The sequence below is a fragment of the Equus quagga genome, chromosome 12, assembly GCF_021613505.1.
Source record: "Equus quagga isolate Etosha38 chromosome 12, UCLA_HA_Equagga_1.0, whole genome shotgun sequence".
Taxonomy (NCBI): Eukaryota; Metazoa; Chordata; class Mammalia; order Perissodactyla; family Equidae; genus Equus; species Equus quagga.
The window spans coordinates 12946240-12959395 of NC_060278.1; the positions used below are offsets into that span (position 1 = coordinate 12946240).

The window sequence follows — 13156 nt, forward strand, 5'->3', positions numbered from 1 at the left end:
TTCTTCTTCTTCTTCTTCTTCTTCCCAAAGCCCCTCAGTACATAGTTGTATATTCTAGTTGTGGGTCCTTCTAGTTTTGCTGTGTGGGAGGTCACTTACCGTGGCCTGATGAGTGGTGCTAGGTCTGTGCCCAGGATCCAAACCCATGAAATCCTGGGCTGCCGAAGCAGAGCATACAAACTTAATCACTTGGCCATGGGGCCAGCCCCAGGATATTATTTCTTAAGTAAAATTTCTGAGAACTTATGAGTTGAGCTGAATCTATTAAAAAATGGTTGAATCCGGGGGCTGGCCCCGTGCCTGAGTGGTTGGGTTTGCGCGCTCTGTTGCAGGCGGCCCAGTGTTTCGTTGGTTCGAATCCTGGGCGCGGACATGGCACTGCTCATCAAACCACGCTGAGGCGGCGTCCCACTTGCCACAACTATAGGGACCCACGACAAAGAGTATGCAACTATGTACTGGGGGGCTTTGGGGAGAAAAAGGAAAAAAAAAAATGGTTGAATCCAAAATTTTAACTTCTGTAATTATATAAATAACGATCATTAATAGGTCGCTTAGATAGAAATGCAGTCATGTGCTGCATAATGCTATTTTGGTCAACAACAAACCACATTTTGGCTAGTGGTCCCATGAGATTAGTACCATATAGCCTAGGTGTGTAGTAGGCTATACCAGCTAGGTTTGTTTAAGTGCGCTCTATGATATTGGCACAACAAAATTGCCTGATGACACGTTTCTCAGAATGTATCCCCGTTGTTAAGCGACGCATGACTATATTATTCATTAGGAAGTTTCAATATCTATTTGTTAGATAGAAATGGATCTTTTATCATTGAAGCATAAAAATACAATAAATAAGTACATTTAAAATTTTTCTTTTAATTGAGCCATAAGTTTTCAGTACCAAATTATATAAGACTTTGTAATTAACATTTTATAGTCTAAAGCTGTGAGGGGAAAAGTGTTTAGAGGTTACTTAAAAAACACTGTGTGCTTCACCCACAGCCTCCACTCCTATCCCTCAAGACTAGTAAGGATTTTCAAAGGCACCAAATCTTTGAACATGGCTGGTTTTATGACAAAAATCTATCCCACAGGGACATTATTTGGGAATACAATTTAAATTTTCATATCAGCTCTTACCTTAGTAGATGTATTTTTGGATCATTACATAAAAATATTGAGTAATTTGAAAACTTTTTATTTTGTATTCAGTATGGAGATTTATTCCCAGAGAGAGGTTTTTCTGATGCAAAATTGGAATGCTTGTGTAGTCACAACAGCTGTCCCCACACCATGTGGTATCTTCCATTACTTTACTGTAGAGATGGATTTTTGGCCCAGTGTCTCAGTAATATTGGACACACATGGTTTTAAGTGGCGAAGCAGTATGCTTATGCATTCATTTGACTTTCACAGCTACAGTTGGCTCCAGATTAGAACAAGGAGAATACATTCACACCACGGCCACCCTCATGGCTGCTGTAGTAGCTGCATCACAGTAGGCTCTTGCTTCTAAAGACATGACTAACCATTGCTGAGGAATTGCACATTCACCAAAGCGCCTTACAGCGGTAGGAAAGAGAATAATGAATTGCTAAAAGGAGTCTGTCAAAGATTTCAGATTATGGTCCTAGTTATTATCGATCTAGTTTTCTTTAATATTAATAAAAATCATGGCTATGAAATAACTATGAAACTAAAAGGAAAGATCCTCATAGCGGATGATTTTTCAGGATATCCAAACATTTGATTTAAAATTTCTCCTTCCCAGAAAAAAAATGACACTGTACTTTTAGACTCATCTTACTAAGAAGGAATTAAAATCAGATTGATTTTTAATGCCCATTGTTCATATATGCAGCATATTTGGAAAGCCAATCTATTAAAAATAGAAATTCAAGAATTAGTTTACTATGTGAAACAATGGTTTATATTATTGACATTTTAGAAATTTTGTTTGCCCCAAAAATGTTTGTTATAATAAATGCAGAAATAAGATGATTTGATATAATGTGAATTTGTATTGATACACTATATATTTGACTACTGTATCTCTGTGCGGTGTCAACTTAATCCTCTTCACAGTATGACTTTGTACTATAAGCTTATATTTAAATTCTTAACTCTTTTGCATTTCTGAAGCCAATTGGTATAGTTATTAAAGTTTCAGCTTTTTAGCAATAAAAATATAATTTCCTTGAAAATCCAATTATGTCCCTTTAAATAATATCTGAATACTAATACTTTTTCCCCTAAATAAAGTAAAAACAAGCATAAAGAAAGAAAGAAAAAACCTTTAGTGTAAATTTTTAAATTATCTGATATGGAGAATTAGATTTCTGATATTCATTAAATATCAAAGAAATCCCGACCATGCCCAGTGTGGGCTCCGTCTTTACAGAGGAGAATTTATGCGTGTATCCTACGGGTTGTACTGATGAATATGTTCGAGGCTTTCAGCTTTTAGTGGATACAAAACAGAATGATTGATAAAATCCTGCCTGCTATTGGCTATTATTTACTGACTCTTAAGTGGCAGGTTGTATTTATGCCAATTTATCTGCTTCAGGGAACATTCTTGATAGCAGAACAAAGTGAATAAAAGTAGTTTGCTTTGCAAATGAATGCAAATGGGAGAGCCTTTCGGAAAGCCCTTTAACTGGGGCAGTGCACTTTGATTATGAGTGAAGCTGCCATTTGGACATGGTGAAAAGAGCACGCTTGAACCATTGATTGGGGGAGACAGTAAAAAGTCAGGAAGGGCCCCGTTAAGCTCGCAGTGAGGCAGGCGGATGTCAGTGTGGTTAGAGCACAGTGGGAGAATGACAGGGAGGATTAGTGTCAGGGAGAAGCTTTGCTGTAGCTGTGGAGATAGTCCCTGGGGTCACTCACCTCTGACTGTTGTTCTGTGCTGATGGTTCTGTAATGCAAACGGCCTGATGTATGCCTGTTCATTATCGGAAATGGTGATTAGAAAAGGTATTTGTCTCAAAGGTTTCCTTCTTTCGTTCTTTTTTTCTTTCTTTTTAATTAAAGGAAAATAAGGTGGGCTTCCTCCATCTCTGCTGACTCCTAGAGCATTGTTTCATACCAGGGTGCTTGCTGCCTCTGGTAGGACTAGTTTAGTGCTAGATTGTAATGTAGCATAATTGCAACACGGTTATTTGTTATTTGATAATAGTTTCTTTTGCTTTGCTCGGCTTTGGGTTTGACCAAGTGGCAGTGCTGAATAAAAGGCAGAGAATATGCTTGCTCTTAGAATGTTTGCTTTTGCAAAAAAGATGTTATAATCTGTGACGTATTTTATTATCCAATTTAATCATTTGATCAACTTTTAGAATCTGTTTCCCTTCTCAGAACTGAAACATTGCTTTGCATGGACTTGATGGTTTAAGTGTTGGTCGCAAGAGTTTCTAATTTTATTTCTATTTACAGGTTTTCATAAGGCTAGCATTTGATAAGTTAAACTTCTTGAAAATACGTGATGTTTAGAATTAGATATTGTTAGGTAGAATGAATAAGAAATCTATCTTTGTCTCAGTTCTGATTCTAAATCAGTACATTTACTTGTTCGTACTTTCATTTATGCTTGTAAGGTTTTTTGCTTTCTTTAAAATATAATTCTTCTTAAAACTTTGACTTTTTATAGTAATCTTTATGAGGCATTTGTGAGCAGCAGTGACACAATGCATTTCGTAGGCTTTGAGGATGGTTCCTCACTTTAATGCAAAACTGAATTTTTTTTTTCTTTAATGTCCTCAAAAGCCTGGCCTCACAACATTTCTGCCTTCTTATTTGGTATACATGGGAAAACTTAAAAGGCTGCTGGAGCTTTGCATTCTAATGTTAAAAATGCAGCTCAAACCTTTATCCAAACTGTCAGATACATTTTAATATTGTTTTTGCAGAAAGCATATTGCCAATAGTTTGTTTCACAGGCTCATTCAATGTTTTAGCAAAATTCCCTAAATTATCTTTTTTTTTCTTTAATGTTTTTCAGGCACCTGAATGGACAGAAGAGGACCTCAGCCAGCTGACAAGAAGTATGGTTAAGTTCCCAGGAGGGACCCCAGGTCGATGGGAAAAGATTGCCCATGAATTGGGTCGATCGGTGACAGATGTGAGTTCCCTCAGATTTGCATTGTATGGAGGGTGACAAACCAGAACAAGCCAACTCTGTGGAAGGCAGACGTAGATGCCTCCGACATTATCTTTGGAGAAAGGCTGCAATCCGTTTAGGACCTGGAAGTGAACCATTAATGAAATAAGTAAGAAGCAGATGTCGGCCAGTCCCCTGGTCCACAATTAACAGCTGTGTGAGGAGTTCTAGTGTTTAGAGACTTAGGCTACTGTAACCGAGTCACGTGAAAACAATGCTAGTTTTTGTGTTTAGAGTGACCCCTTTGGAAATAGTTCTCAGGCTGATCAGAATCAGAGAAGTTATATTTCAGCTGGATCTTTTTAGCGTTGAAGTAGTTTGCTATTGGTATTTAGACAGGTGGTTTGCATTGATTAAATGAGCAATACTCCTATAATGTTTGTGTTTTTATTTCAAGGATGATGCCTATCGTCCATTTTGACAAGTTCTTTAACCAAAATAAAAAAAAAATTTATATATATATATATATATATACGCAACAGACACACACACACACACACAATCACGTGTGATTGTGTGTGTGTGTGGTTGTGTGTACATGACTGGCCATACCTAATGCTTAAAAGACACGGTGTTTACCTGGAAAGTTTTAGATTTCACACTTTGGGTGCTTTTATTCAGGAAATTTAGGGCGGAGAATTACAGAAGCACCCACCACAGCGCCTGACATGGACTAAATACTCGGTAAATGTTTACTTGAAGGTGATGAAATCTTTATTTTCCTCAACGTGATCCTTATTCTCATAGATGATGGGAAATATTCTTTACTAAACAAATTCTTTACCAAATTTACCTTAAATAAATCTTATAGATCTAAAATATTGAAGGGGTTACTAAAAGCAAAGATTCAAATGTCCTCTTCAATTCTGTCAGGATACCTTTGGGTCTTTTTGGGTAATGAACAATTTTAAAACCCTGCAAAATGGTTAATGAACACAATTTCCAAAAAAGAAAAAAAACAACTTGTTACATGCATGCTATAAGTTATTTTTCATAGTGAACTTCCACTTTTTTAGGAACAAACTAATAAAACATATTGTTGTCAAATTTTTTTTCCTTTTTGGGGGGAGATAGCGGCTGCTTGAGAATTTTAAATTCTTTATATGAATGTTTTTACTACCACATAGGTCTTTTTTCAAGCACATTTAAAAGATTACTATTTAAATTTTTATAAGATGTTTTGCATTATTTTGGCTTCAGAGTTAAAGTCTGATCATGTGGAAAAATAGCTTTCGCATCTTGTAACAAATTTTTTTTTTTGCTGTGTTTTGTGAGGAGACCAATTATCTTAGGTGACTGGAGAACCATAAGGATACCCATTCTTCTGCTAAGAATGTTACTGGGGTGTACGTTTTATTATCTTGTTTCAAGGTTGTTTGTAAAAGATAAGTTAATAATGCCTTATAAGTAAATACTTGCCCAAATTAAAGATATTCCAAGGTTTCTGATGTTTTTTAAAAGTACTATGACCCTCTAATTATTCAACTACTGTTAATATAACGATTAACAAAAATTACTAAAGTAATTTTTAGAAAGTTATAAAACAAACATTGGCATAAAAGGGCCCCAGAACTTTTAGTTCAATCGCCTAAGGAGAAAGCATAGATCGCTAATTTAGTGACTCCTTTGAGACGGCACTGCCATTAATTTTTTAAGTAATATTTCTATGAGACCTTACAGTTAATAGTGCCAAAACCAGATGGGGAATGGAGTAGAGTGGTATTTTAAATTAGTTTGTTGTCATTAAAATCTGGCTAAATTTTTATCTATATTTTTAAGAGGAGAGAGGTGAAAGTTGAAATGCTAAGAACATATGTGATGTGACCAATGGCGCCTGGAGGTGGGTAGTTAGTGTCACAGATCTGGGAAATCCATACGCACCTTACAAGAGCAGTCTTAGCGCAGTCCTGGTGTGGGCAAAGACGTCTTTCCAAACTTGGGCAAATTCATCCCATATGTTTCCATTTTTCTTCTTCTAGACTCACCCAAGGGAGAATGATTCCATGTCTGTAAGAGATGTTTTTTTATCATGGAATTAGCAAACATAACTTTTTTTTTTTTAGAGATTTTATTTTTTCCTTTTTCTCCCCAAAGCCCCCCAGTACATAGTTGTATATTCTTCGTTGTGGGTCCTTCTAGTTGTGGCATGTGGGACGCTGCCTCAGCGTGGTCTGATGAGCAGCGCCATGTCCGCGCCCAGGATTCGAACCAACGAAACACTGGGCCGCCTGCAGCGGAGCGCGCGAACTCAACCACTCGGCCACGGGGCCAGCCCAAACATAACTTTTTGAGATTTTCTTTTTCCTCCAAGTATTAGGTTCTGTTTTCATAATACCAAAAGTACCTTGGGAATAAATATTTAATAAACCTAAACATTTTTGGCACCAAAAATGCCACTGTAACTTTTCTTCTCTGTCAGTATATATATAGACTCACACTGTATTTTCGTATTGTGAGCATCATCTCCGTAGCTGGACTATACGTTCCATCTTAGTAACTACACACACACACACGCACACACACTCTAAATCACTCTCTCTAAAAGAGAACAGGTGTCTGAAGCTTCCCATAACTCATTTAAGTGAACACACAGTGAATTACATTGAAGCAGCTGAAATGGGGTTGCTAATACAGTTCCTCTGGTGGAATGTTGTCAAAGTTTACCACACTCCAGAAGATCACTTATACTTCATTTTGGCTTGTGGTGTTAATTAGATTTGTTGTCATTAAGTGTTTGATTATGAAAAAGCAACCAAGTTCGGTTTGCTGTCATTGGAACCTCTGCACGCTGACCTGATCGCCTGGGCCAGTTCCCCCAGCTCTGCACATCTGTTCTTTGACCCGTTTTCCTTGCTAAATTTGTAGCTTCAGGCTTAGTTCTCTTTCCTTCGAGAAACAATTGACCTTTTTTGGGGAGGGGTGAGAGTGTGCCTGTGTTGGGATCTATGTTATTTATTCAGGTTGACAGATTATAATAAAAATCCTATTTTATTCCTCAATTAAGAAAGGTGCTTTCAGTGTATTAACTGTCATAATTAACAAGTTAAATTACTAAATTCTCCTCTGGATAAGTACAAGCAATGTTGTTAGCTTTGCAAAAGATTAATGCAAACTGTATTTTAACTCAGATATACCTAAACTGTAAGACTTACTTTATTATAGATTAAATATTTTAAATGTTACTATATGCCTTTCAGCAAATAATTTTGGTACCCACAAAAGACACTCAAATTGTAAAAACAACAGAGGAAACAAAAACTGTCTGGCGTGTAAAACCAACTTTAATGTGATTATTAACTGCAGGTTTTCTGAATTAAGGTCAGGGAGCCTCAGATTTCTGGCTTGTGAAGTAATATCATTCTCTGGCCTGAAAGGATGTAAACTGATTCTGCTTCTCTCCGTGGCCACTAATCCCTTGCATTCTGGTTGTGATAACAGACTGATTGGAGATTTTCTGCCTGTTTGGAAAAGGCCCAGGTAGGCAGCAAAACAAAAGACAGGTGGGTAGATTTAGACAGACTTGTGCAATTAGCTTAGTGCCACAGTGAGAGGTAAGAGGTGTGGAGTTAGATGAGCGCCCCCATATGCGAATGAAAAAGTGGGGGAAGATAATAAAATTCCCAATTTTGTTTTATGTTGCTACAACTAGAGAGCAGATAGAGGAGATACCTTTGGGGGGGAATTTATATGTTATTGTGGCAGTTGTTTCAGAAATCTGTAAGTGGACTCTTCAATGGAAAATAAACTTTATGGTTTATCAGGGAACTAAGTATATAGCAATCATTTGTGCAAATATGTTATTGCTATTACTTTTAGAGTCAGACTAGTCCTACACAATTATAAGATGACAGGGATTATCCTCTTCATTTTCTCTCTTCATCCTCACCGCCCTCTGAACCAGCCTCCTGCGTTGGCCGTTCTCTTGGTCTGAGCTTGACCCCAAACTCCTCACCCTCCAGACCTCTAAAGATATCCCAGTTTTAGAGAGGAATGGGGCCTTCGTCCCCTTCTTGCTAGATGAGTCACCAGATAATCTAATAACCAATTTTCAATCTGATGTTAATAGATAATAATCACTTAATGTGTTACCAAATCTCTCTCTCTCTGTCTCTCTCTCTCTCTGTCTCTCTCTCTCTCTCTCTCTCTCACACACGCACACACACACACACACACTCTTTTATTTTAATAGAAGCCTTCAGGTTCTCATTCAAGAAAAGAATGATTGATGTAAGAATTTCAGGCAGTGTGATTGCCTGTCCAAAGGAAGGAGAAGGCAGAGTGTCATTCTGAGGTTGTAGGACCTTTTGGTGTCCATCAAAGAAAACTACGTAATTAATTCCTAATCTGTGCATTGGCCTGGTTAGAGCTTTGCTGCATATTCTGTGATTTCTGGGCCACAGGTTTGTAGATTTGCATTCCATGTCATCATTTCTATTTCAGCATTGAGCAAAATCACACATAGGACAGGATTATAAATTACATATTGACTACCTAAGAATAACGTTGCAAAAATCAGTTAAGAGATCAAACTGACAATTTTATTTTTAACTGTTTTAAGTGATATTGAGTATTCCATCATTCATTCTCATAGTATTTTACATCTTTCGAAACATTTAAACATAAATGTTTAACTTGATCTTCACAACAGCATTGGGAGGTAGATAAGCAACCATTATTTATCCCTATTTTACAGTTGAGTAAACTGCTGCTAAGATATTTGTTCAAGGCGACACAACTATTGGTGGAGTGGAGACACCACCAGCTATTTTTACTCCTCATCTGGTATGTTCTTATCACTACTTAATGCTGTTGTATTGCTGTGTGTATGAAAAACCCTTTGACTGTGTCTAGAGACTTTTATCATTAGACCTTTTTTGGTAAAAGTCTATTTTCGAAAACAAAGAAGGAAACTTTAAAAAATACACTGAAGTAAAATTTTTTTTCTGATCAATCATAATAAAACATGACTTTTATAAGCATTTTGTTATATATCATTTTAGACTTTAGTCTTGCTGTATAGCATACGACTATACATCACTTTAACTGTCTTAATCTGTATCACTTCACTATGAAACATGAACTTCTTTCCAAGACAATAAATAAGATCCACATCATTTTTCTAAACACATATATAAATACTCCATGTTGTCTTGATATATTTAAGGAGGGTCCCGCTGATTGTCATTTAAATTGCTTCCTTTTTTGCAACTTTACTGGGATGTCTAATTTTTTTCTTTTTTCATTCATCTTTCCACTTCTATCTGTTTTCTTAACTTGTATTCCTAGAAGTAGAGCTGCTTGGTTCAAGAATATGCATGTTTTGGGGCTGGCCCCATGGCCAAGTGGTTAAAGTTCTGCGAGCTCTGCTTTACCAGCTTGGGATCACAGGTTCAGATCCTGGGCACAGACCTACACCACTCATCAGCCATGCTGTGGCAGAAACCCACATACAAAATAGAGAAGGATTGGCAGGGATGTTAGCTCAGGGCTAATCTTCCTCAAGCCAAAAAAGAGGAAGATTGGCAACAGATGTTAGCTCAGGGCTAATCTTCCTCAAAAATAAAAGAAAAAAAGATACATGTTTTTAGAACGTTTGCTGGCTCTAAAATTGGCCTCCAGAGGGGTTGTAACAACATACAGTGGCACTGGTAGTACATGAGAGAGACTACTTCCTCCTAGACTCATAAACACTAAACGTTATTTCTTGTTTTCCATCACTGCCGGTCAAATAAGTGAAAAACGCTATAGCACTGATTTTTGCAACTTACCTCCTTACTTGTTGGTCTTATTTCAAATAGAGTTTGTGTTAATTCATTAGAACTTTATGATAGTCCTATCTTCTGCAAATAATACTTTGCTATTTTCTTTATATCTTATTTTGTTATCTTATTCCATTGTATTAGCTAGCAATAAATGTTATATTATGATAATAGTGATTAGAGCAGACTTTTTTGCTCAACGTTTTAATAGGAAAACATAATGGTTGGCTATTAATATTAGTCATTGATATGAGAGATATATTATTTTTTTTTTCTTAAAGATTGGCACCTGGGCTAACAACCGTTGCCAATCTTTTTTTTTTTTTCTTCTGCTTTATCTCCCCCAACCCCGCCTGTACGCAGTTGTATATCTTAGTTGCATGTCCTTCTAGTTGTGGGATGTGGGATGCCGCCTCAACGTGGCCTCACAAGCGGTGCCATGTCCGCACCCAGGATCCGAACCCTGGGCCGCCACAGCAGAGCACGTGAACTTAACCACTCGGCCACGGAGCTGGCCCCAAAAGATATATTATTATGCTAGGGAAATTTCCTTCAATTTAATTTTTCCAATTCTAATTTATTACAGTTGTGTTCAGGAATGGATGTGAAATTTTAACAATGTTTTTTTAAACATCTCTTGACATGATCATATAATTTTTCTCATATGACCTGTTGAGAATGAATATATTATCAAGGTCTCTTTTTGTATTTCCAAGATAAACTTTACTTGGTCATATAATATTATTCTTTTTATAAGCAGCTGGATTTTATTTGTTAATAATTTATTTAGAATTCTTGCATTTATATATAGGTAAGAATGTTATAGAATTTTTGGTGTCTCGTTATTTGGATAACTTTAGGTAAGGTTCTACCAGCCTTCTAGCATCTGAGAGTCAAGAAAATATTAAATTCATAAAACAAAGGACAAAGGAAAAGATGCTATGAACAAAAAGGATCAGAACCAAAAAAAAAGTATCCAAACAAATGAAGTAGAATGTTTGAAAGTTCTCCTCGGGAAAATTGTCCTATAGGGCAGAGTAAAAAGATAAATAATTTAAAAATATTATAGAAAAGATAAGAAAAACAGAGAATCAGCTCAAGAGGTCCAAATCTGATTAAAAGGAGTTCCAGTGAGACAGAGAAAACAGACGCAAGAACATTCTTCGGTAAATAATACAATGAAGTTTTCCAGGATGTGGGAACACCTGAGACCAATTTGTCAGAGCCTTCCAAAGTCAAGTAGGATACATGAAAAGATCCCGGGAAAATTTATGACCACTGAGACTACAGAGAAGAGCTTTAAAGCTTCCAGGGAGAAGAAACCTCCGAAGTAAGGCAAATTGGAGTGCCGTAGACTGCTTAGCAGTACTGGGCCCTGGGAGTCAGGGAACAATGCCGTCATGGTTCTGCGTCTACAACAGACCAAGTGTGCTGATCAGGACATGGGGTGAGGACTCGTGCTGTTTCTTAGGAAGTTTCCTGAGATTGTACTCCAGCAAAAAAGAGAAATAAATCAAAAAAGAGGAAGACGTGGAATCCAAGAATAGTAGATCCAGCCCAATGAGCAGACAGCCCAAGACCCCGTGGTGATCCAACCGGTCCAGGGTAGAACAGAAGAACGAAGGACTGTGGGAGGACAACCCTGGGAAGAGGGAGATTTTGTAGACTAGGCAGTGTGGCTGAGAACTTGGAAAAAAGTTATATATATGGGAAAAAAGGCAACTAAAACCTCCACAAACTACAGAAAAGCATACAGAAAGTCATAGTCCAAATTTAAGTATACTAAAAAATGGAGTAATAGAGCAAAAGAATTGGATATTGAGAACATTCTCCTTTGAGTGGCACCAGAAGTCTGATCCCAGCGTAGTACCTGGGTCTACAGTGAGTGAGATTTGCCAGATCAAAATTACGTGAGGTCTTACATGACGCCTTTGCATATTCTACACATTTTCTAGTTTTACAGGTGGTTTTTCAGTTTTTAAAATCAACAAGTTGTGGAAGGCTATGGCAAGTTGTCCACCAAAATATGTCCTCCCTTTCTCTAGTAATAGATTTGTAGTCAGGCACGTGTTAGCCCGGCAACACTGCACGTCCATGCACCCCCCCCCCCCCCCCCCCCCCCCCCCAGCGCTGCTGTGGCTCGGCCACTCTTTTCTTTGCAGAGGAGCATAGTTGAAGTACCGTGTGCTCATAGGAGCTCTGACTCACTTTCCTCTTCCACTGGGGGGAATACCAGTTTGCCTCCAACTAAGCTGCAGCCTTGCAGGCAAAGACAGTTGCCCTAAAGAGTGGCGGCAAAGCACGATGGAAAGACCTGAATGGATGGAGTAAAAGAAAAATTGTAGATAGCGACAAGTGCTATGAAGAAAAAGCAGAGTAAGAGACTAGAGACTGAAAGAGTCATAATTTAAAATGGGGTTCTGAGGAAATTCCTCTCCAAGAGGTAATATTTGAGTAGGGACACAAAGCAAGTGAGGGAGCAAGGTTGTCTGAGAAAGAACATTCTGTGGAGAGGAAAACAGCACTTACAAAGGCTTTGAGGCAAGAGCATGCTTGGGGTGTGCAGAGCCCAGCAAAGAGGTCAGTATGGCTGACAAGGAGTGAGTAGGAGGGGATTACAGAAGATAAGGCCAAGAGGTACTGGAGGTACTGGATTTGGGGGCTGACCCAGTGGCATAGTGGTTAAGTTCACATGCTCCACTTTGGCAGCCCAGGGTTCACAGGTTTGGATGCCTGGTGCAGACCTGACACCACTCCTCAAGGCACGCTGTGGCAGCATCCCACATAAAATAGAGGAGGATTGGCACAGATGTTTGCTCAGGACCAATCTTCCTCACCAAAAAAAAAAAAAAAAAAAAGATTTTAGATTTTACTCTGAGTGAGATGAGAAAGCACTGGAAGATTTTGAGCAAAGTAGTACAAGATCTCAAAGGGTCATTCTGACTACTTTGTGGAGAAGACGCTGTGGCAGGGAAAGAGTGGAAGCAGGAAGGCAGGCCAAGTAAGAGGCTATTTCAGTTGTCCTTGCAAAAGGCGCTAGTAGTTTGGACCGAGGGTCATTGGTAGAGGTTGGAAAAGAGGTGAATTCAGGATATAATATACCAAATGCATGTTATTTATTTATATGTACTTGTAACCATCAGAAGAACTGTGAAAAGAAATTAAATAAAATATTTTACCATTATCTTTCCATGTCACTATATATAGGCCTACCTCATTCTTTTTAAATTTTTTT

At 37.9% G+C, this 13156-nt stretch overlaps 1 protein-coding gene across 1 annotated transcript in view; it reads left to right on the forward strand.

The window, feature by feature from the left end:
- Nucleotides 1-13156, forward strand: part of DNAJC1 (DnaJ heat shock protein family (Hsp40) member C1) — a 189275-nt gene that overhangs the window by 157262 nt on the left and 18857 nt on the right. Inside the window, exon 9 of the mRNA XM_046679949.1 lies at nucleotides 4004-4123. Within this exon, the coding sequence (XP_046535905.1) occupies nucleotides 4004-4123 (120 nt within the window). The remainder of the gene's footprint in view (nucleotides 1-4003; nucleotides 4124-13156) is intronic.